This window comes from Macaca nemestrina, chromosome 15 (genome assembly GCF_043159975.1).
Source record: "Macaca nemestrina isolate mMacNem1 chromosome 15, mMacNem.hap1, whole genome shotgun sequence".
In the NCBI taxonomy this organism is placed as follows: Eukaryota; Metazoa; Chordata; class Mammalia; order Primates; family Cercopithecidae; genus Macaca; species Macaca nemestrina.
Window position 1 is genome coordinate 118,324,783 of NC_092139.1, and position 24,614 is coordinate 118,349,396.

A 24,614-nucleotide genomic window follows, 5' to 3' on the forward strand; every position below is an offset into this window, starting at 1 on the left:
GACAGGGCGCGAAGGAAGAAGCTTGTTTATTGTGTTACATACACAGCACAGGGCTCTGGCCTGCCAGCCATGGAGACCTACTCAAACTCAGGGAGAGGCCGGTCTCCTGAACCTCAGTTTCACTTGGGGGCTCAGCCCAGTCCCCAGGGCCTTCTGCTGGTTGCTCCTCCCTCCAAAGTCCCGCCCTGGAGGCTCCAGGAGAAATCCAAGGAGTGGGAGGGTGGAGAGTCAGGGTGAGGAGTGGACACTGGTCAGCTGCCCCTTCTGCTGGAAGTAGAACTGGAACCGAGACTGGGCATAGTCCTAGGGAAGGAAACCCACCCCACACAGTGGTGAGAAGACGTGGGACCAGCATTCTGCACCCACCTCAGACTGCCCACAGCCACCCAGGACTCCCCAGGCCTCCTGGAAGAGTGTGGCTGCTGCTGCTCCCCAGCCCCCAGCTAGCAGCATTCCCATTCCCAGGGTCACTTACCAAGTAACCAAATTCTATGGTGGACATGGATGCCTGGAGGATGGACCACAGACCCCAGAAGAAATGGGACGCCAGAGCATACCTGGGGGGAGGGCAGGAAAAGTAGGGGTATTCATAAAGCACATCTGGCTCTGCTTGGATCCCCTCACCCAGGCTGGCCAATCCCTGCAGTTTTAACTTCTCCCCCCCCGTGCTAACCCCACTCCGCACAACCACCTTCCTGCAGCTTGATTAATCTGCCTCTTCCCCAATCCCCCTTTCCTCTGCTCTGCCCTGCCCCACCCCGGCCCTCCTTCCTCACCGACTGACTTCTACCAGCAAATCTTCTTCCAGTTTTCTCTGCTCCTCTTGGGACAGGGTCTCACCTTTCTTCGCCTCTGCCAGGTAATGGCGAATAAAATGCAGCTGCGATCAACGGCCAAGAGTCAGGAATTGGGGAGACTGTGGAGTATTTCCCAGGTAACATCCTTTCCAGCCATTCCTTCCAGACTCCACCTCCCTCCTTCCTCACAGGATGGGTCCTGCTCCCCAGCCTCTGGCCCACATACCTGCTGTCCTTGAGTGGGGTAGTCTGTGGGCCTTGCTTTGTAGAAAGGCCATTCCTCGTGAGTATAATCATAAACCCACTCACAAAAATGGTTCCCAATGTCAAAGCCCCTGGGAGAATAAGGTGGACATTCAGTCCCCAAATGCCCTGGGCAGCTGGCCTGTTTTCAAGTGCCCTGTGGGAACAGATCTATGGGAAGCCATCTTTCCAGCCTCACCTATAGTTATAACTGCTGTACTCGAAGTCCACCAGCATGAGGCTGTCAGCATTTTCTGGCTCTGAGAGCAGCAAGATGTTCCCTGGGGGAATGGGGTGAGGTTCTGCTCACTCCAGAGCCCTCTGGCTCCTCCATCTTGGGTTGGGAGACTCAGATGCCTTCTCCTACCTTCCTGGATGTCATTGTGGCAGAAGACGACTGGCGATGGGGTAGACTCTAGTAACTTCCTGCAGGGGTATGGGAGCATGGGTCCTGAGCAGGAGTGACTAGAGAAGGATCAGAGCCACACGAACAGGCCAGGCCCTGACACCAGCCCTCAGCAAATACTGGAAGGGCAGACACCATTACCATTAGCCTTGTCCTGCCTGCCCTCACCTGAGGTTGCCCATCTCATCCTTCAGGCTGTACATCTCCAGCAGGTTCATCTCAGGGAGGCCAGTTGGGGGCAGGTCCTGGATCTGTTTTAGGTACCTGAAGCCCAAATAATAGGACACACTGGCTCTGATATTCTTTCCCATCCCTCTCCTATCTACCCCTCAGGCCAGACTACTGCACCCCTGCTCTTATCACTGTGTGACTTGTCTGGCAATCATTTCTTCTTTCTTTTTTGTTTTTGTTTTTTTTTTTTTTGAGACAGTCTCGCTCTGTCGCCCGGGCTGGAGTGCAGTGGCCGGATCTCAGCTCACTGCAAGCTCCGCCTCCCGGGTTCACGCCATTCTCCTGCCTCAGCCTCCCGAGTAGCTGGGACTACAGGCGCCCACCACCGCGCCCGGCTAATTTTTTGTATTTTTTTTAGTAGAGACGGGGTTTCACCGTGTTAACCAGGATGGTCTCGATCTCCTGACCTCGTGATCCGCCCGTCTCGGCCTCCCAAAGTGCTGGGATTACAGGCTTGAGCCACCGCGCCCGGCCCATTTCTTCTTTCTTTTGAGATAGAGTCTTACTCTGTCACCCAGGCTGGAGCGCAGTGGCACGATCTCGGCTCACTGCAACCTCTGCCTCCCTGGTTCAAGCAATTCTCCTGCCTCAGCCTCCCGAATAGCTGGGACTACAGGTACACGCAGACATGCCTGGCTAATTTTTTGTATTTTAATAGAGACAGGGTTTCACCGGTTGGTCTCAAACTCCTGAGCTCAGGCAATATGCTCGCCTCAGCCTCCCAAAGTGCTAGGATTACAGGCATGAGCCACCGTGCCTGGCCTTGGCAATCATTTATTTTCTTTTTTTGTTTGTTTTTTTGAGACAGAGTCTTGCTCTGTCACCTAGGCTGAAGTGCAATAGCACGATCTCAGCTCACTGCAACCTCCGCCTCCTGGGCTCAAGGGATCCTCCCACCTCAGCCTCCTGAGTAGCTGGGATTACAGGTGCCTGCCAACACGATGGGCTAATTTTTGTATTTTTAGTAGAGATGGCATTTTGCCGTGTTGGCTAGGGCAGTCTTGGAACTCTTGACCTCAAGTGACTCACCCACCTCGGCTCCCAAAGTTCTGGGATTACAGGCATGAGGCACTGCTTGTGGCCTCTGGCAGGCATTTCAAAGCCTGTTCTGTGAGAGCCCATGATATCAAATCCTCTCAAGTGGAGGGCTGGATAGAGCCCCAGACACATGTGCTGGCAAAGAGGTTCAGCTCAGGTGTACAGGAGCCCTGAGGAGGTTCCTGACTCACCGCTCCATGGTCCCAAACAACCAGTGGGGCTCCTTGGTGAAAGGCATCTCCATGCCATGGAATTGCGCCATCTTCGTGGCAATGGCTGCTGACAACACTGGCTCTCGAAGCTCTTGAGTTTTCAGTGGCCGGCTCTGCACCCAGGAAGCTATCAGGGTGGTGATGGGGCTGGGGCAGGAGGGGGAAGGATTGGGGCATGGGGGGAGGTCAGGGTTTGGGGTGAGGGATGTGAAGGCAGACATTGGGCACTGGGGTAGGGTTAGGGAGTGGAGGTGCCTTGGGGAGGAGCAGGTAGGACTGGGCTCGTACTGGGATGTACTGTTCCAGCCGGCCCTCTGGGAAGACGCCATACAGCTGGGGCCCCAGCGACCGCTCCGCAAGGATGGCAAACATCACGCTTTCCAGCACCAGGGAGTCCACGCCCTGAAAAAGGATGGATAGCAAAAGGGCCAAGGCAAAGTGGCACAGGGACAGACATGAGGGCTTGCTTTCCTCCCACCAGAGCTGGGACTTCTGGTCCAATTGCCTGGAGGCTCTGGAGCACAGGCTTTCGCGATGGTCTGTTTTTATTTAGAGATGGGGTCTCACTATGTTGTTCAGGCTGGTCTCGAACTCCTGTGCTCAAGTGATCCTCTCGCCTCAGCCTCCCAAAGCGCTGGGAATACAGGCCCAGGCTTCAGTGTGAGAAGGTGTTACTCTTAGACTGTGAGCCTGGCTGTCCTTAACTGCGCAATGGGGACACTACTACCCGCATCCCGTAAGCGGCAGGCCCTAAAGCCACTGCGCTGCGGCGCTCACACCCCCCTCACCTGCAGGATGGCTCCGTACAGCCGCAGCAGCACCTCCCGGGGCTCCTCGCCAACGCTGGGCAGGTGGTCCGGGAGCGAGCAGCGGAAGAGCAGGTTGCTGAGGCCTCCGCTGCAGACCCACACCAGGCGCGCTCAGCCCGCGGGCGGCCCCACCTGCCGCGGCCCCGGCCCCCTCCCGGCCAGGCCGGCCCCGGCCCCGCCCCAGGCTCGGACGCAAGAAGGGGCGAAAACATGGAGCATCCTGAGGGCCCCGCGGCTGACCCCTGACCCCGATCCGCGCACCGGAGAGGCTGACCCCTGACCTCCCACCTCACGGGGTAAACCCTCAGCTCCTCGGGCTGCACTCGGCGCCAGGCCCCGCCCAAGTACTCCCGGCACCACTGGTAGGCTCGGCGCTCGGCGTCACGCGACAGCGAAGAGGCGCGCCGCCGTTTGGGGGTAGTGTCCGGGCACTTAGACTGCTGCAAGCCGTCTTTGGCCAGGCAGCCGCCAACAGCCCCGCCTCCGGCCACAGCTGTCCCCTCGGCCGCCATGGCGCGGGATCGACCGGGCCCCACGCCCAGCTGCGCTCCGCTCCCTTCGGACGGGCTCGGTTCCTTCCGGCCGCGCTCGGCTCCTCTTCCGGCCGGCCTGGGCTTCTCCGGTCATACTCGGGTCTCTCCGGCTCTATTCGGCTCATGGCTGCGGCGCTCGGCTCTCTCCGTGCCCCGGCCCGGGGGCTCTTTCCGAAGGCCGAATTCCGCTTATCTCCGCCGTGCCCCGCCCCTATGGGCAAGGACCAATGGCCTCTCTCTGGGCGGGGCGGCTGTTGGACGGCCTGGGCCAATCCGGGGCGCCGGGGGCCAATCCGGTGGCGGAGCGGCGCGTGCGCGGGCGCGGAACGGGCTGGGCGAGGTAGCGTCCCCGAAGACCGGAGAGAAGGAGCCGCGCCTCTGTCCCGTGAGGGCCGGAGGGGCGGTGGTGCGGCGGCTGCAGCTGCAGCTCCGGTGCGACGGCTTCCTTGCCGGGCCCTCTTCCCCGACCTCTGGGGCGCTCCGACGAGGAAGAGCCGCCCAGCGCGCGTCCGTCCTGAGCGTGGGTGAGGCCTGGAGGAGGCGCGCGCGCTAGGCAGGGCCGCCCACCGCGGGCAGAGTGCGGGATGCGGGCACCTGGTGGGTACGCAGTAAACGTTTGCTGAAGGAATATGGCCCTTGGGACAGTTCGATGACTCCAGGTGCATAAATCCCCAGTCACACGGGGACTCCCCTGTCCGGTAGAACCGCGCCTCTGAGGAGGCTTTTGCTGCCCTGCTTGAGATGCGCGTCTTCATTCATTCCCCTCTCCCCCATCCTCCTCGTCTCCTCCAGGCCTAGAACTAATTACAGAGCCAAACCCAAGAGCGGAAGGTGGAGACTGGCAGCTTGCCGCAGCCCCCTTCTCGGCCTGCGCACCTCACATTGAGGGCGCCCCGATTTAAACACGTGCCTCCTGCATTTCTGCTGCTGCCCCAGGCTGGTGCGGCGACCAGCAACGCTGGACCCGCAGGGATCCGTGGCAGTGTCTGTCGAACCATGGTTTTCTTTGGGGCATCTGACTAGAGTATTGTTTGATTTGATAACCAGAAAGAAATCAAAAATTGGGGATCACAAGGCTAATGTCACTTGCTGCAGTGGAAAATCATGATCATTCTGTTTAAATCTGCGTCAGTTTTGAGACCTAGAGCCCATTAATTGACAAGGAGGCTTGGTTCCTCTCAGGAAGGATCTTACAATACCAGCCTCTGAGCATATACCAAAAAATACTCCCGCAATCCTACCCTAAAGGGACCTAGAGCCACTTTAAAAAGTAACTGGGCCGGGCGCGGTGCCTCACGCTTGTACTCCCAGCATTTCGGGAGGCTGAGGAGGGCGGATCACTTGAGGTCAGGAGTTTGAGACCAGCCTAGCCAACATAGCGAAACCCCGTCTCTACTAAAAATACAAAAATTATTCGGGCGTGGTGGTGTGTGCCTGTAATTCCAGCTATTCGGGAGGCTGAGGCAGGAGAATCTGTTGAACCCAGGCCTTGTTGCAGCGAGCCACTGCACTCCAGCCTGAGCGACAAAACGAGACTCCGTCTCAAAAAAAAAAAAGGTGGGTTGGGCGCGGTGGCTCACGCCTGTAATCCCAGCACTTTGGGAGGCCAAGGCAGGTGGATCACGAGGTCAGGAGATCGAGACCACGGGGAAACCCCGTTTCTACTAAAAATACAAAAAATTAGCCGGGTGTGGTGGCGGGCGCCTGTAGTCCCAGCTACTCAGGAGAATGGCGTGAACCCGGGAGGCGAAGCTTGCAGTGAGCCGAGATCGCGCCACTGCACTCCAGCCTGGGCGACAGAGCGAGACTCCGTATCAAAAAAAAAAAAAAAAAGTAACTGATTCTGGCTGGGGGCAGTGGATCACACTTGTAATCCCTGCACTTTGGGAAGCTGAGGTAGGAGGATTGTTTGAGCCCAGGAGTTTGAGACCAGCCTGGGCAACATAGCAACAACCTGTCTTTACAAAAAATTAAAAGATTAGCTGGGCCTAGTGGCAGGTGCCTGTGGTTCCAGCTACTCTGGATGCTGAGGTGAGAGAATCACTTAAGCCCAGGAGGTCAAGGCTGCAGTGACCTGTGTTCACACCACTGCACTCCAGCCTGAGCAACACAGCAAGACCCTGTCTGACCAACAACAAAAACACACCAAAAAAACTAGTTTACTTTGGAAAAAGGACTATCTAGATCTTTCAAGGGCTGTTAGATACAGGATCTGAGCTGACGTTGTTACCAGGACCCCTGAAGCATCATGGCCCTCTCATTAGGGTACAGGTGTATGGAAATCAGATGATAATCAGAATCCCAACCCAAGTCCTGTGGTTACTTCTCTGGTCTCAATGCATACTTGGGATGTTTGTACCTAGCAGAGGGCCAAGCTTGTACATTAATCCCAGGCCTTTGGTACCATATGGTAAGGAAGAGCAAAGTAGAAGCCTTTGAAACTCCTCACCTACTAAAACCTTTCCAGGATTGTAAGTCAGAAACAATCCTGCATTCCAGGTATAATTGCAGAGGTATTTCGCCCTCAAAGACTTATAAAGCGGTGGTCACCATTTCATCCTTTCAATTAACCTGAATGGCTCCTGCTAAGTCTTGGTGGATTCAAGTAAATGATGTTATCCGGCACAAACTTAGCCAAGTTGTGTCCCTGATCACACAGCTGTGCTAAGTGTGGTATCTTTCCTGGAACCGGTGAATGCACCTCCGGCACTCAATGCAATTATTGACTTGGTGAACATTCTTTTCAATTCCCAGTGGTAAAGAGGATTGAAAGCAGTTCACACTTATATGGGAAGGACAGCTCTATAAATTGTCTTGCTTCGTGCTGTTTGAACTCTCCTATTCTCTTGTCACAATAGTCCTTGGGTAGCTTATCTATATTCCATATAACACTGATGACATACCAGTTGCACCTTAGGCCACTTATCATCTATATTCCATGTAACACTGACGACATCATACCAGTTGGACCTTAGGTAGCTTATCGATATTCCATATAACATCGATGACATCATACTAGTTGGACACGGTGGAGAAGGAAGTGCTCTGGCCTTGTTAAGGCAATGCATGTCAGAGGATGAGGGAGAAGCCCTCAGAAGTTCTGGAGCCTGCCAGATCAGTGACATTTTCAGGGGTGCAGCGTTTGAGGGTGAGCCAGGGACAAGTTACTGCATCCTGCATCCTTATAAGGAAGAAAGAGGCACAGCATTGATGCACCTCTGTGTTTTGGAGTCAGCGTGCACTGCACTAGGGGATACCTCTGACCCCTGTATTGGGTAACGGGGAAACTTCCAGCGTTGAGTAGGACTCAGAGAAAAAGAGGGCTCTGCTAAAGATTTGGATTGGGAGATGGGCTTCCCTGCTGTGTAGAACCAGTGGGTTACGGGGGGCTTATTTGGAGTCGGAAGGACCCCATATGGCATCTCTGGCAAACTCCAACGGAAGAGTTGCAGTGCAGTGTCCTAGAGTTCTTGGACAAGACCATGCCTTCTGCAGCAGAGAACTACTCACCAAGTGAAAGCAGTATCAGGCACACTACCAGACCCAAGTAGAGACTGAGCACCTTCTGGTAGGGCATCAGTGACCTTGCAACAGAGTCTGCCCAAGCGAGATATTGTCAGATCCTCCAAGTCAGTAGGTCAGAGGCTCAGTAGCAATTGATTGTGCAATGAAAAAGGTAGCCTTGGGCTTGGACCCAAGCCTGTCTAGTGGGTAACAGTCATTTACAGGAAGAGGTGGCGGTGTGGCCCCACATCTGCTTTGCACTGATACTTCTCTCTTAGACAAAACAAACAAACATTCTGGTCTGGTTCGTGTATGGGTCAGTTTGATGTGTTGATATGAACTGAAAATGAACCACAGGTACACTACAGTCCCATTCAGGGTGACCCTAAAGGACAATAATAGGAAATCCTCCATGGGGCTAAGCTACCAGCAGTTTGTGTGGATATCCACTTTGTAGGGAGGGAGCAGACAGAGTAGTGGCCTGAGGGAGGGACGCATATGAGCTTCTGGGTTGTGACGTCCTGCTGGCTCCTCAGGGGCCTGAAAAGGGCAAGAAGGGAAGATAGACCTACAGGAGTAGCCAGACAATATGTCTTTCTGCCTCATGTTAATACTGCAGAGGAGTCGCTGAACAGCAGGATGGATGGATGTCAGTCAGCTGTGCCCCTGGCTACCCTCTGCTTGCACAGTGGACTGTCAGTGGAGGCATCATGCAGAAGGAACACAGGTTAGTGTCACCCAACACAGGCCTTTTATCAAGGCTTGTCTCATGATGACTGCTGCTGAAAGTGATCAGTGCTGAGCCCCTGCCGAGACACCATCCCTAGAGCACCCCAACTAATTACTTAGTGGCAAGTTGGTTACAGCCCTTCATCGTTGCTGGAGTTGACACCCACTCTGGATAAGGGTTTGTCTTCTGTATCCACAGGGTCCCAGGCCAGCATCACTATCCAGGCACTTCAAGCATGCTCCATGTACCAACGTGGGATCATGGATCACATTGCCTCAGGCCAAGAAAGCCATTTTATAGTGAAAGAGGTATGGTAGTGTGTGGATTGCCATGGGATCCACTGCTTCCCTAATATCCTGCGTTACGCAAAAGCCCCTAGGCTACTGGAAAGATGGGATGACTTCTTAAGGGCTTAGCTGAGGTCCTGGTTCTAGGACAGTATCTTGAGGAGTTGGGATCTACACACTGAATCAAAGCCTAACACATGGTGCTCTGCCCCCAGTAGATACATTCTGTGGATCCAAGAACAAAGACACAGGTCCAGGAACCCAAGGGTTGGGATTTGCTGCTTCTCACCATCGTTCCCAGGGACTCACACTTAGAATTTGTACATTCTGTCTCCACAGCCTCAGGATCTGCCGGATTAGGGCCTGTTTCCCAGGTAGGAACGCTTCCACAAGGGCACTCCCGCTGGTTGCAGGAAGGATACCTCCGCTAAGCCTGAATCTGCAAAGACCACCAGGTTATTCTCAGCTCCTCATACTGGTGGACCAGCAGGCCACAAAGGAGGGGATACTTGATCCTGATAAACAGTGAGGATAGAGCGTGGCTGCTGCGTAATGGGGCAAGCAGGGATTGGTCTGGCACTTAGAAGATTCATCTAGGTCTGTCTTGGTGCTTCCATGCCAAGTAATGACAATTAAAGGTCTTTTTTTTTCTTTTCTTTTTTTCTTTTTTTTTTTTTTTTTGACATGGAGTCTCGCTCTGTCGCTGAGGCTGGAGTGCAGTAGCGCGATCTCAGCTCACTGGAAGCTCCGTCTCCCGGGTTCACGCCTTTCTCCTGCCCCAGCCTCCTGAGCAGCTGGGACTACAGGGGCACGTTGCCACGCCCAACTAATTTTTTTATTTTTAGTAGAGACGGGGTTTCACCGTGTTAGCCAGGATGGTCTTGATCTCCTGACCTTGTGATCTGCCCACCTTGGCCTCCCAAAGTGCTGGGATTACAGGCCTGAGCCACCGCGCCCGGCTGAAAAGGTCTTTTCAGCAGCCATAGCCTCTAAGGGCTCAGACCCCACAGGGTGAAGGTCTGGGCGGTGTCACTAGGCAAGCCATGGAGACAAGCTGGAATGCTGGTGAGGGTGAGGCCAAGGAGGAGGTGGCTGCTGAATATCTGTTACTTGGGAGAAGCTGTAGCAGTGGGGATTGTATTTGTTCTGCTAAGCCTCTTGTATTAAGGCTTTCATAGGAGTTGTAACTAGCCTTTGCTTTGAAGAATCGTGACAGAGCAGACTCAATGTGGTCGCTGAGCAGATCTGAGGGGTCAGGAGATGGTGTCTTGACTGATGCCCTCAGCCCACCTTTATTTAACTGCAGGGGACACAGAGCTGCATCTCTGCTGTGTGTCTTTGCACTTCCTGCTCCAGGCCTTCTCTGACACCATGGCAGCCCCCTGAGCCTGTGCCGAGATCGTGCCACTGCACTCCAGCCTGGGCAACAGAGCTAAACTCCATCTCAAAAATAAATAAATCAATCAATAAAGGCTGGGGGGAATGCATGCAGGAATGGACTATGAGGATACAAAGCCAAGAATGAATTGTAGGTTAGTGCAATTTATCAACATGGATGCACTTCAAAGAGAATCTGGATTCCATGTTTTGGCTCAAGGCCTGGGAGTAGTTATGACTGTGCCTGGTTGGCTGAGTGAAGCCTGGACTCCTTGGTGGTTTACACGGATGGGAAGATGAGAATGTGGAGTGGATTTGTGATGTATGTGACGTGACCTGGCTGCCACTCTTCTCTCTCTATCCCTTCATTAGACCATTGTGTAATTTAAAAGAATAGGTTATAAATTTCTTTTCGAGATACAGTCAACAAAATGAAAAGGCAACCTATGGAACAGGAGAAAATATTTGCAAATCATATATCTGATAAGGAGTTAATATCAAAAATGTATAAGGAACTTACAAAACTCAATAGCAAAAAAGCAAATAACCCATTTTTAAAATGTGCAAAGGACCTGAATAGACATTTCTCCAAAGAAGACATGCAAATGGCCAACAAGTGTGTGATGGGGCCCAACATCACTGATTAGTGATACTGATCACTGCACTCCAGGCTGGGCGGCAGAGCGAAACTCCGTCTTAAAAAAAAAAAAAAAAGACTTGGGAGGCCGAGACAGGAGGATCATGAGGTCAAGAGATCAAGACCATCCTGGCTAACACGATGAAACCCCGTCTTTACTAAAAAAATACAAAAAACTAGCCGGGCGAGGTGGCGGGTGCCTGTAGTCCCAGCTACTCAGGAGGCTGAGGCGTAAACATGGGAGGTGGCGCTTGCAGTGAGCTGAGATCCGGCCACTGCACTCCAGCCTGGGCAACAGAGCAAGACTCCGTCTCAAAAAAAAAAAAGACGAGAGATAACAAATGCTGACAAGGAAGTGGAGAAAAGAGAACCCTTGTATACTGTTGGTGAAAAGGTAGATTGGAAGAGCCATGATGGAATACAGTAAAAAATTAAAATTAAAACAGAACTACCATGCAATCCAGCAATCCCACATCTGGATGTATATCCAGAGGAAATGAAATCAATGTCTTGGAGGATATCTGTACTAGCATGTTCACTGCAGCATTATTCACAATAGCCAAGATCAGGAAGCAACCTGAGTGTGCGTCAGCAGGTGAATGGATAAAGACCAGGTGTGCGTGCTGACTGGGGATTCTAAAATTATGGGAAAACTGGAAAATCGATATTAGGGGACCATCTGCCCCTTTGGCCATGCCCTCTCTGCTTCCTGTATATGAAACTCACTCACCTTATCCCTAAGGGAGACCACTGTAAAAGTTCTAACTACTTGCAGCATTCAGCTCAAAATTTAGGTTCTCTGACTTATATGCAGTTTGCTCCTTCGGGTCCAGAGGTAGATCATTGTGGTCCAGTGACTTATAAAAGATTTGTCATTCATCCTCCAACCAACTCAGTGTACACTAGTTTAATCCAATGACTTACAAACTAAAACATATTGTGTGTCCCAAACATACAAAGAAAGAGTAAGGGCCAGGCGTGGTGGCTCACGCCTATAATCCCTGCACTTTGGGAGGCTGAGGTGGGCAGACCGCCTGAGGTTGGGAGTTAGAGACAAGCCTGACCAACATGGAGAAACCCCATCTCTACTAAAAATACAAAATTAACCGGGCGTGGTGGTGCACGCCTGTAATCCCAGCTACTTGGGAGGCTGAGGAAGGAGAATCGCTTGAACCCAGGAGGTGGAGGTTTCAGTGAGCCGAGATTGTGCCATTGCACTCCAGCCTGGGCAAAAAGAGTGAAACTCTGTCTCAAAAAAACAAAACAGAACAAAAGAGTATGAATCGGGTAAATAAAACAAAGACCCCTATTTTGACCCAATCTCTAGTCTATGGCACTTGCCAAATCCTATTGAGCATAAATAGTGAAGTCCCCTTTCCTGGCAGTGCCGGCTCTGTTTTCTGGAATGTTCCTCCTTGTCTGTTACACTTCGTGTCCACATCTAGGAAGACACTGGAGAGGAACCTTCTTGGAGGCTGCACAGTTTCTTCTATGGGATCAAATGCTTACTGGCTTTTGTAGGGATTAGGAGCTGAATTGTCAGAGGATTTGACAAACTAGATTGTAGTTTCTTTGGTGATATGATTTCTCCAAATTTTCAGCTAGAAGTGACCTTCTAGCTTCATAACATGAGTTGGGAAGTTTTCTGCCTCCTGTTTCCTGAAATGTTTATGTAGAATTAGTATTATTTCTTCCTTAAATATTTGCTAGAATTCACCAGTAAGGCAACCTGGATCTGGAGTTTTCTTTGTGGAAGGGTTTTTAATTGGTAATTCAATGTCTTTAATAATTATGAGGCCATTCAGATTTTTCTATTTCTTTTTGTTTCAGCTTTGGTAATTTGTGTCTTTCAAGAAATTTGTTCATTGAATTTACGTTGTCAAGTTTATTGGCATAAAGTTGTTCATAGTTTTATAATTGTTTTAATATCTGCTGAATCTATAGTGATATTTGTGCTTTCATTCCTGGTAAGGATATTTATGTCTTCTTTTTTCGTGATTAGTCTAGCTAGAAGTTTACCAATTTTATTGAGTTTTTTAAAGAACCAGCTTTTGGTTTCATTGATTACCCTCAATTGTGTATATGTTTTTTATTTCATTGATTCTGATCTTTCCTTCTAATTCTCTTTCTCTTTCTTTCTTTCTTTCTTTCTTTTCTTTTCTTTCTTTCTTTCTTTCTTTCTTTCTTTCTTTCTTTCTTTCTTTCTTTCTTTCTTTCCTTCCTTCCTTCCTTCCTTCCTTCCTTCCTTCCTTCCTTCCTTCCTTCCTTCCTTCCTTCCTTCTTCCTCCTCCTTCTTCCTTCTTCCTTCTTTCTTCTTTCTTTCTTTCTTCTTTCTTCTTCTTCTCTCTTCTTCTTCCTCTTCCCCTCTCTCTCCTTCCCCTCCCCTCCCTTCCCCTCCCCTCCCTTCCCCTACCCTCTCTTTTCCTTTCTGACAGGGTCTCACTCTGTTGCTCAGGCTGGAGTCCAGTGGCACTATCACAGCTCACTGCAGCCTTGACCTCCTGGGCTCAAGCAATCCGCCAGCCTCCCAAGTAGCTGGGACTACAGGTGTGTGCCACCACCTGGCTAATGTGTGTGTGTGTGTGTGTGTGTGTGTGCGTGCGCCACCACCTGGCTAATGTGTGTGTGTGTGTGTGTGTGTGTGTGTGTGTGTGTGTGTGTGTAGATGGGGTCCCACTCTGTTGCCCTGGCTGGTCTTGAACTCCTGGGCTCATGCTGTCCTCCCACCCTGGCCTCCCTGCTGGGATTACAGGCATGAGCCACCACACCTGGCTCATTTATTTTTCTTTCTTTCCAGTCTATTACTTTCAGCCTATCTTAGTGTTTATATTTAACATTTCATTTCTTGAGGTAGCTTATAGTTTGTGTCTCACTTTTTAAATACATTCTGATAATCTCTGCCTTTCAATCTGAGTTTAGATCATTTCTATTTCATGAAATCATCGATATTATTGGGTTTAAATCCTGCTATTTGTTTTATTTGTCCCATCTTAGTTCAATTTCCACTTATTTTCTGCTTTCTGATGGATTGATCAAGTATGTTTTAGTATTCTGTTTTATTACCATTCTTAGCTTACTAATTGTGTCTTTTGTAATTTTTAAAATGTTCTTTCTAGGATTTATAATATATATTTTTAACTTGTCGTAGTCTAGACTCACATAATGTTATAGCATCTCACAAATAATGTGAGAGCCTCCTTACAGCAGTATGTTTTCATTTCTCCCTCCCATCCTCTGTATTGGTGTTGTTATGTTTTACATCTGCATATGTTTTAGGGCTGGGCATGGTGGTTCATACCTATAATCCCAGCACTTTGGGAGGCCAAGGCTGGAGAATTCTTGAGCCCAGGCATTCGAGACCAGCCTAGCAACATAGTGAGACCCTGTCTGTACAAAAAAATAAAAAATCAGCCAAAAAGGGTGGTATGCACCTGTAGTCCCATCTTCTTGGGAGGTGGGAGAATCACATGAGCATGGGAGGTTGAGGCTGCAGTGAGCCATGATCATGCCACTGCACTCCAGCTTGAGCAACACAGTGAGACCCTGTCTCTAAAGAAAAGAAAAAGAAAGAAAATATATGCAAAATCCACTGTAAACACTATGAAACTATAGAGCATAGTCAAGCAGTTTGAAAAGAACCAAATGGAAGTTCTAAAAGGAAAGTTTTAATTTAGTTCAAATTTCATTGAATTTTAATTTCAACTAAATTAAAAACTTAGTATGCAGCTTTAACAGAAGATTTAAATAACCGAAGAGAGACTTCATGAGCTAAAAGATAAATATGAATAAAGTATACCGAATGCTGCCTGGAAAGACACAGATATGGAAAACCTGGAAGGAGGGTTAAGAGACATAAAGGCTAGAATAGGAAAATCCAACATGAGCCTAGTTAGAGTGCCTGAAGGAGAAGAGATGGGAGGGAGCGGAGGAAATCTTTGAAGAGAGAATGGCTATGAAATTTCTAAACTAATGAAAGTAATGTAATTGAGAAATTAATATAAATTTATATAATTGAGAACCTCAGGCAGAAAAAAATACAAAGTAAACCCACACCTAGATATACCACATTGAAACTTCAGAACACCAAGGGCCGGGAGCGGTGGCTCACGCCTGTAATCCCAGCACTTTGGGAGGTTGAGGGAGGCAGATCATGAGGTCAGGAGATCGAGACCACGCTGGCTAACATGGTGAAACCCCATCTCTACTAAAAACACAAAAAAATAGCCTGGCATGGTGGCGGGCGCCTGTAGTCCCAGCTACTTGGGAGGCTGAGGCAGGAGAATGTGGGAGGCAGAGCTTGCAGTGAGCTGAGATTGTGTTACTGCACTCCAGCCTGGGAGACAGTGAGACTCCGTCTAAAAAAAAAGAAAAAAATAAACTTCAGAACACCAAAGACAAAAAAGTCCTAAATGCAGCTGGAGATGCATGAAAAATGACCTTCAAGGGAGTGACTGAGAGATGATGCTTTGTAACAACAAGGAAAGCCAGAGGAGGACAATGGATGAGACCTTGGCGGTGATAATGGAAACTAAGGACCTGACCCAGAATTCTATATCCTGTAAAATTATCTTTCAGGAACAAGGACAAAATGAAGACATTTTCAGACAAACTGAGTTTACTAGCGAAGATTCTCATTAAAGAAATATTTAAAAGGTGTACTTCAGGCAAAAAGAAGTGGTATCGGCTGGGCACGGTGGCTCACGCCTGTAATCCCAGCACTTTGGGAGGCCGAGGCGGGCAGATCACAAGGTCAGGAGATTGAGACCGTCCTGGCTAACACGGTGAAACCCCGTCTCTACTAAAACTACAAAAAATTAGCCGGGTGTGGTGGAGGGCGCCTGTAATTCCAACCACTTGGGAGGCTGAGGCAGGAGAATGGCGTGAACCCGGGAGGCGGAGCTTGCAGTGAGCCGAGCGCCACTGCACTCCAGCCTGGGTGACAGAGTGAGACTCTGTCTCAGAAAAAAAAAAAAAAAAAAAAAAGAAGTGGTATCACAGGATGATCTGACAAGAAAAGGGAATGAAGAATCCAGTAAGAGGTAACATTGGGTAAATCTAAGTAAACATTGATGGTTTAAAGCAATGATAACAATTCCTATGGGTCTTGAAAAGAAAAATAATAGCCAGGCACAGTGGCTCACACCTATAATCCCAGTACTTCGGAAGGCTGAAGCAGGAGAATTGCTTGAGCCTGGGAGGTCGAGGCTGCAGTGAGCCAAGATCATGCCACTGCACTCCAGCCTGGGTGACAGTGAGACTCTCTGAAACATCAGGGAAAAAAAGGAAAAATAAAGAATATTAAAATACGGCCGGGCGCGGTGGCTCAAGCCTGTAATCCCAGCACTTTGGGAGGCCGAGGCGGGTGGATCACGAGGTCAGGAGATCGAGACCATCCTGGCTAACATGGTGAAACCCCGTCTCTACTAAAAATACAAAAAACTAGCCGGGCGTGGTGGCGGGCGCCTGTAGTCCCAGCTACTCGGAGGCTGAGGCAGGAGAATGGCGTGAACCTGGGAGGCGGAGCTTGCAGTGAGCCGAGATCGCGCCACTGCACTCCAGCCTGGGTGACAGCGCGAGACTCCGTCTCAAAAAAAAAAAAAAAAAAAAAAAAAAAGAATATTAAAATACATAATAATAAAATTTAACTTGGGACTGGAGTAAATAGTTAAATACTTCTCCGGTCCTTGTATTGTTCAGGAAGAGGGTAAAAATATTGATTAACTAGGCTTTGATAATTTAAGTGTGAGTGTCATAATTAACAGGATGCCTTAGATTGGATTCTTTCAGAAGAAGTAGCTGAGACCAGGATTCACATGCAAGTAGTTTGTTTGAAGCTGCAGGAAATAAGGTGGGTGGGTGAGAAAGTGAGGCAGGGGAGGGAAGAAGTGCCACCCTCCCAGCTGCCTCGTCTCTTATCCTGTGGCCTATGTAGCAAGATTGTACTTAGAACTTAGCTATTAGATCCAGAGGATAAAGACAGGTTTTGAGGCTACACATGGTAGCTCATGCCTGTAATCCTAACACATTGGGAGGCCAAGGCAGGTGGATCACTTGAGCCCAGGAGTTGGAGACCAGCCTGGAAAACATGGTGAAACCTTGTCTCTACAAAAAAATAAAAAATTATCCAGGCATGGTGGCGGGTGCCTGTGGTCCTAGCTACTCAGGAGGCTGAGGTGAGAGGTTTGCTTGAGCTGAGGAGGCAGAGGTTGCAGTGAGCCAAGATCACATCACTGCACTCCAGCCTGGGTGACAGAGTGAGACCCTATCTCTTTTTTTTTTTTTTTTTTTTGAGACGGAGTCTCGCTCTGTCGCCCAGGCTGGAGTGCAGTGGCCGGATCTCAGCTCACTGCAAGCTCTGCCTCCCAGGTTTACGCCATTCTCCTGCCTCAGCCTCCCGAGTAGCTGGGACTACAGGCGCCCGCCACCACGCCCGGCTAGTTTTTTGTATTTTTAGTAGAGACGGGGTTTCACCATGTTAGCCAGGATGGTCTCGATCTCCTGACCTCATGATCCACCCGTCTCGGCCTCCCAAAGTGCTGGGATTACAGGCTTGAGCCACCGCGCCCGGCGAGACCCTATCTCAAGGAAAAAAAAAAAAAAAAGACAGTGTTTGTTAATCAAATTAGGTAATTATGCTGGGAGTTCCAGGATGACAAGTTTGTGGGTGTAAGAGGCCTGGTAAATCTCTGTTCAGGGTCTCCAGCAACCTATCAGGGACTCTCCCTGTCAGGCAGAGCCCTGACATCAACTTTAGTGCATCTTCAGGAGGAATTGGGGAAATCTGAGAAGTGCTCACCAAACATCAAACATTCTCCAGCTTGATAGCTCCTGGCATACTTTGCTGGGCCTGTTCCCTTTGCACTCATCACAGTAAATGGAAAACTCTCCAAAATTTGTATGTCAGAGAGAGGTTTGTCGAAGCTGCAGTGCTGTCCTCCTTGGGGCTATGACCCTGCTGCAGTGCAAAGACTTTCATGAAAGTGTATAATTCTGTTGTTTGTTCAGCTATTATAAAAGTGTCTTTGGGCATGTACGTTATATGAAGGAGTCTAGTAAGACATTCAGATTTCAGAGATTTAAAAAATTTCCTGGCAAGGTGTGGTGGCTCACGCCTGTAATCCCAGCACTCTGGGAGGCCAAAGCAGGTGGATCACTTGAGTTCAGGAGTTCGAGACCAGCCTGGCCAAGATGGTGAAACCCCATGTCTCTGCTAAAATACAAAAATGAGTTGGGTGTGGTGGTATGCACCTGTAGTCCCAGCTACTTGGAAGGCTGAAGTGGGGAGAATGGCTTAAGCCTGGGAGGCGGAGGTTGCAGTGAACTATGATTACACCACTGCACTCCAGCCTGGGCGACGGAGCAAAATCGTGTCTCAAAAAAAAAAAAAAAAAAAAATCCTGATAGTAGCAAAATCTATTTAAAAACTTCAACTCTGGTGCATATTATAATCATCTTCTGCACTGGTAGAAATCTGTTTTCTGAAAGGTATAATTATGTGTGAGATTTCTTTCTTAAACCAGAAGAAGAATTTTTTTTTTTTTGAGACGGAGTCTCGCTCTGTCGCCCAGGTTGGAGTGCAGTGGCGTGATCTCGGCTCACTGCAAGCTCTGCCTCCCGGGTTCACGCCATTCTCCTGCCTCAGCCTCCCAAGTAGCTGGGACTACAGGCGCCCGCCACCATGCCCGGCTAATTATTTGTATTTTTAGTAGAGACGGGGTTTCACCGTGTTAGCCATTGTGGTCTTGATCTCCTGACTTCGTGGTCCTCCCGCCTCGGCCTCCCAAAGTGCTGGGATTACAGGTGTTAGCCACAGCTCCCGGCCAACTTTCACTTTCTTTAAGGCATAACAGTGTTGTAAATGCCATGATTTTGAATGTGCTGTACCATCAGGTGAGAATTACCATTTTCTTTAACATAGGTTGTGCTTGTTTGCTGATGGAAATGATCCAGAAGAGAAGGACAAGCTGATGGTTGAGAGGGTTGATGTCAGGCAAGAAACTTGAGTGGATGATGAGGAAAGTGTGAGGTTCAGTGGACTGGAGGTTTGCGGTGGTTTCATGACACATGGACTGGAGATTTGTAGTGGTTTTGTGACACAGCTCCCAAGTTCTTTGATACTCTTCCCATGGAGGGGTAGGGTCTGTGACCCCCCTCTTGAAACTGGGTAGGCTTGCAACTGCTTTGACCAATAGGCACAGCAGCAGTGATGCTGTAGGACTCCCAAGGTTAGACCAGAAAAGGCCATGCCTTCCCAGGATCCTCACTGTGATGGGAACCAGCCATCATGTAAGAAACTCTACCCTTGGCTGGGTGCGGTGACTCATGCCTCTAGTCCAAGCACTTTGGGAGACTGAGGTAGGCAGATCACTTGAGGTCAGGAGTTCAAGACCAGCCTGGCCAACATGGTGAAAACCCGCCTCTACTAAAAATACAAAAAAAAATGAGCTGGCATGCTGGCAGGCACCTATAATCCCAGCTACTCGGGAGGCTGAGGTAGGAGAATCATTTGAACCTGGGAGTTGGAGGTTGCAGTGAGCCAAGATCATGCCACTGCACTCCAACCTGGGTGACAGAGTGAGACTCTTGTCTCCAAAAAAAAAAAAAGAAAAGAAAAAAGAGAAGAGAAACTACCCTGAGACCACCATGCAGGAGAGCCCAGTGGATATGCTGGTGACAGCCACAGCAGAGCTCCCAGCTCACACTCAGCATCCACTGCCAACCTTCTAAATGAACCATCTCAGACCTTGAGCCAGGCTCACCTCCAGCTGCAACCAAACCTCAAAAGAGACCCAGGCAACTACTTCTCATTGGAGTCCTTCCTGAATTTCTACCCCTAACACAAACAACTGTAAATAACAACTTAATTGTTTTAATTCACTAAATTTGAGGATAATTTGTTAGTAATAGTAATTGAAGCACATTTCTTATGGAGTTAAAAAAGAAAAAAGGCCAGATGCAGGGGCTCACACATATAATCCCAGCACTTCTGGAGGCTGAGGTGAGTGTATCGCTTGAGCTCGGGAGTTTGAGAGCAGGCTGAGCAACATGATGAAACCCTGTCTCTACAAAAAATACAAACATTAGCCAGGTGTGGTGGCATACACCTATAGTCCCAACTACTCTGAGGACTGAAGTGGGAGAATTGCTTGAATCCAGGAGGCAGAGGTTGCAGTGAGCTGAGATTGCACTACTACATTCCTGCATGGGTGACACAGCAAGACCCTGTCTCAAAAACAAACAAAAAAAATGTGGATGTTGTAGTAATGCCGCAAGAAAGAGACCAAGAGAAGTAGGAGGTAGTGATCAGACACCTGGATGCGTAAAAATCCAGATTCAGGAAATGGTGGCATTAGGACTTCACCATGGTGAAGGTAGAACTCTTAATTTTCATCTTTATTAAATGTCTGTTTGCAGTTTTAACCATTGGCATATTTATTTTGTGTTTGTGATTTCTGTGAAATATGAGTACAATAAAGACTGATAGTTTGCATTTGTTTTCTAATCTCTCAGAAAGTTGTCAGAAAATGTTCTCTGACAGGCCGGGCGCGGTGGCTCAAGCCTGTAATCCCAGCACTTTGGGAGGCCGAGACGGGCGGATCACGAGGTCGGGAGATGGAGACCATCCTGGCTAACACAGTGAAACCCCGTCTCTACTAAAAATACAAAAACTTAGCCGGGCGAGGTGGCGGGCACCTGTAGTCCCAGCTACTCGGGAGGCTGAGGCAGGAGAATGGCGTGAACCCGGGAGGCGGAGCTTGCAGTGAGCTGAGATCCGGCCACTGCACTCCAGCCTGGGTGACAGAGCGAGACTCCGTCTCAAAAAGAAAAAAAAAAAAAAAAGAAAATGTTCTCTGACTTTTTAGAATTGCTGTGGTCAGGATTGCGGAAACTATTGCAATTCCAACTCTCCCTTCTAAGTCCAATCAGTTTTGTGCTTTGTACTGTCTATGCCATTCATGCACCATAGAGGGAAGAAAATGTTAAAATGGTCATGACACAGCATCTTGATTTGTCGTTGAAGGAGAAGGAGAAGGAGTCTGGAAGGACGCTGACAACGGATGGTGGTCAGGAAGGAAAACCCATGGCCCACAGGCCAGAGGAGGAGAGAACTTCAAGGAGGGATATTCAGCTTCCTGTGGACCCCCATTTGTTCATCCATACGATGATGCTCTGAGGAGCACAGGAGGAAGGTGTAAATTGCATAAAATGTGCATGACGTAAGGAGCAGAAACCCCTCAGGAAAGAGATGCTGCCTTTTCACTAACGTGTCCCTGAGCTGCACAGAGCAGCCCTGGGGGGACTGGGAGGCCATGGCCCCTGTGTGAGGAGCAGGGGAAAGGTGAGCCTCAAATGATCACCAACAAACACCAGGGCCTGTGTCTGGGGCTTACACACGGCATGTGGTCCCCACAGCACCATTGCTCAGAGGAAGAATCCAAGATCTGGAGGGATTGTGTAATTTGCCCATGTTCAACAAGTTGGTGGCAAAATGAAGAGTGGCTCCCCTCTTTCGGACTTTAAGGCCGACGATCTTCCATCTGTGCTCTGGGGACAAGACTGAGGTCCACAGATAAAACTGGGGGTGGCATCCCCTGTCTCATGGTCTTTACGCTCATGGGAGCTGGGAGTGACCATCTGATAAGAGGGAGGGAAGGAAGGGGAGAGGCTTGAGGAAGGTTATGGGGGTTAGGATCTAAGATGAAATTTGAGACTGTAAGACTTCGGGTCGAATGCTGTGGCTCGCACCTGTAATCTCAGCATCCTGGGAGGCCATTGCTTGGGCTTGGGCCCAGGAGTTTAAGACCAGCCTAGGTAACATAGACCCTGTTTTTACAAAACAACAACAACAACAAAAAACCAAACCAGCCAGGTATGGTAGTGTGTGCCTGTGGTCCTAGCTACTCAGAAGGCTGAGGCAGGGGAATTCCTTGAGGCCAGGAATTTGAGGCTACAGTGAGCTAAGCACACACCACTGCACTCCAGCCTGGGTGACAGAGTGAGACCCTGTCTCAAAAGAAAAAACAAAGATTTTAAGATTGCTGCAACTCCAGATGAAGGTAGATCCTGGAGGCACTTTGTGGGAGAGGTCACTACAGTTGAGTATCAAAGACTGTTGACAGATCAGAAGTCAAGGAACTGACTGACCAGGGCATTGGATGGGTCATTTATGTGGGTGTCCAGATTCACCAGTTTGGTGAAAAGACTCGGCATCAAAAGGAAATCTGGAAAGTTAGGGTCAAACTCTCTATGAAATCTGGGAAGACATTTGAATTTTTATGGGAAAGGCAGGGAGTGGCTAATAGGCCCAGACTCCTTGAACCTCAGAAATGGGGAATGTTTTTAGTGCTTCTAAAATGGAAAAGACTGTTATGGCAAAGACCTGATGCCCCAGACTGGGTTAGAGACCATACGCTCTCATTCATTCATTCATTCACATGTCTGCTAAGCACCTACTGTGTACCGGGCACCATGCTTGGAGCCTAGGGCTTCACAGAGAGATTACAGCCTCTCTTCTCTCCAGCCAACCCAAGTCAAGAAGGCAAGCGTAAACTGGTAAATGGCTTTTTTTTTTTGAGATGGGGTCTGTGCCCCCCAGGCTGGAGTACAGTGGTGTGATCTCAGCTCACTGCAACCTTCGCCTTCTGGGCTTGGCCAGTTTTTTGTATTTTTGGTAGAGACATGTTTCCAGCCTGGTTTCAAACTCTTGAGCTCTAGTGACCCACCCACCTTGGCCTCCCAAAATGCTGGGATTACAGGTGTGAGCCACTGTGCCCAGCCAAGTAAATGCCATTCTTAGAAAAATACTGTCATTGGCATAAAATATAAATCATGACGGGGCACCAAGGAGTGCAGGCTCAGTCAGGCCCTGGCCACAGGCCTCTCTCTGAGCTGGAATGGCAATACTTCCCTTCCCGACTGGCATGAGCTGCTTCTGCCATGTACTTTCTAGTGTTTGTCACTCAAGTGCCTCGTCCTTTCCTAAGGAATAATTTCCAGGCCAGGCGCAGTAGCTCACACCTGTAATCCCAGCACTTTGGGAGGCCAAGGAGGGTGGATCACCTGAGGTCAGGAGTTTGGGACCAGCCCTGCCCAACATGGTGAAAACCCATCTCTACTAAAAACACAAAAATTAGGCGGATGTGGTGGTGATTGCCTGTAATCCCAGCTACTCGGAGACTGAGGCACGAGAATCACTTGAACCTGGGAGGCGGAGTTTACATTGAGCTGAGATCATGCACTGCACTCCAGCCTGGGCGACAGAGCAAGTTCTGCCTCAAAAAAAAAAAAAAAAAAAAAGGAATTTTCCACAGAACTAAGACGTAAATCTTAGGCACACAACTTTCATCAAGGGGGAAAAGGGATTGCACTCTTGTTGAAACTCCAGCCTCCTTCTTTAGCCAATATTAGCCAGGTGCTGTGGTTCACACCTGTAATCCCAGCACTTTGGGAGGCCTAGGCCAGAGGATAGCTGAGTCCAGGAGCTCAAGACCAACCTGGCAATACAGAGAGCCGGTCTCTCTCTCTCTCTCTCTCTCTCTTCTCTCTCTCTCTCTCTCTCTCTCTCCCTCTCCTCTCACTCTCTCTCTCTCTCTCTCTCTCTCTCTCCCCTCTCTCTCTCTCTCTCTCTCTCTCTCTCTCTCTCTCTCTCTCTCCCCCCTCTCTCTCTCTCTCTATTTATTTTATTTGAGTCAGAGTCTTGCTCTTGTCACCAGGCTGGAGTGCAGTGGCGCAAATCTCGTCTCACTGCAACCTCCTCCTCCCAGGTTCAAATGATTCTCCTGCCTCAGCCTCCCGAGTTGCTGGGACTACAGGCGCGCACCACCACGCCCGCTAATTCTTTTGTATTTTCGTAGAGATGGGGTTTCCCCATGTTGGCCAGGATGGTCTCGATCTCTTGACGTCGTGATCCACCCGCCTCGGCCTCCAAAGTGGTGGGATTACAGGCATGAGCCACCGCGCCCGGCCACCGGTCTCTATTTTAGAAAGAAAAAAGTTCTGCAGTCTCCCTAGTTCTGCGCCCTCAACCCTGATCTCCTGCCTCCTCCCACAGCCACCCTCTTGAGCTCAGCTTCAACCATGGCCCTCCCCACAGGGCTCCATCCCAAGCCAGAGCGGGTCAGCTCCCTACACAGGGCCCAGCAACACGGTGCCCAAGAAAAAGTGTTTCCAATGGGACGCACGTCGCCTCTGTGGGTGCTAACTTCTCCCAGGCCTGTCGGTACCTCTGTCCGGCTGTGCGGTCTCTACTGAGTGCTCAAAGTCCACTTTTAACCCCGGCCAGCATCCTCTGAGTACCGTGTGCTCGATTCTGAATCCAGCCCTGCTGGGCGACCCTTGTGCAGACGTCCCTGTGCAGCCCGGTCAGCACCCCGTGGGGACAGCTCCGATCAGCACCCGACGGCGGACAGCTCCTCCCGCGCCTCCCGCCTCGCCCGCCACCCAGCTCAGGGCCGCACCGGGTTAGGGTTCTGGGGGGACCCCTGGGGCGGCGGCGCAGCTCCTGGGGCCGCCCCGGCCTCTCGCCAGAGGGAACAGCCACGGTGCACCCGAGGCCCGCGGACCCCGGCGCTGCCTCTCCGGCCTCCCGCCCCGCGCGGGTCCTCCAGGGCGGGGCCCGACGCCCACCCGCCCTCCCCTTCCCTCCCGCCCCTCCCCCGTGAAAAATCCTCCTCGCACGCCCGGTCCTTCCCCAGCCAGCGCCCGGCAGTGAAGCCGCCGCCTCTCCTCCAACCAGCGTCCCCGGCCGCGTCCCTCCCCCGCCTCCCCCGCCGCCCTCCCGCGCCGCCGCGCAGTCCGGGCGAGGTGCGCG

At 50.2% G+C, this 24,614-nt stretch overlaps 2 protein-coding genes across 10 annotated transcripts; one reads left to right on the forward strand and one right to left on the reverse strand.

Moving 5' to 3' along the window:
- Window positions 1–9: 9 nt before the first annotated feature.
- LOC105489738 (choline kinase beta) lies at window positions 10–4,248 on the reverse strand. Its single transcript, XM_011754747.2, has 11 exons — window positions 4,025–4,248; window positions 3,716–3,824; window positions 3,216–3,329; window positions 2,907–3,040; window positions 1,615–1,710; window positions 1,408–1,466; window positions 1,240–1,321; window positions 1,024–1,132; window positions 777–880; window positions 476–557; window positions 10–303 (listed from the first exon to the last, which is right to left on the reverse strand). Exons 1-11 carry the CDS (start codon window positions 4,246–4,248, stop codon window positions 229–231), a joined length of 1,188 nt encoding a protein of 395 aa, XP_011753049.2. The 3' UTR covers window positions 10–228.
- LOC105489739 (uncharacterized) lies at window positions 4,247–24,554 on the forward strand. Of its 9 annotated transcripts, XM_071080839.1 has the most exons (6): window positions 4,247–4,793; window positions 8,393–8,500; window positions 8,702–8,811; window positions 13,240–13,351; window positions 20,826–22,357; window positions 23,856–24,507. In XM_071080839.1, exons 1-5 carry the CDS (start codon window positions 4,247–4,249, stop codon window positions 21,023–21,025), a joined length of 1,077 nt encoding a protein of 358 aa, XP_070936940.1. In that variant the 3' UTR covers window positions 21,026–22,357; window positions 23,856–24,507. The 9 variants fall into 9 exon arrangements, with proteins under 9 accessions (XP_070936940.1, XP_070936942.1, XP_070936943.1 ...); XM_071080841.1 differs by lacking the exon at window positions 8,393–8,500 and having other exon boundaries at window positions 23,856–24,554; XM_071080842.1 differs by lacking the exon at window positions 13,240–13,351.
- Window positions 24,555–24,614: the final 60 nt, after the last annotated feature.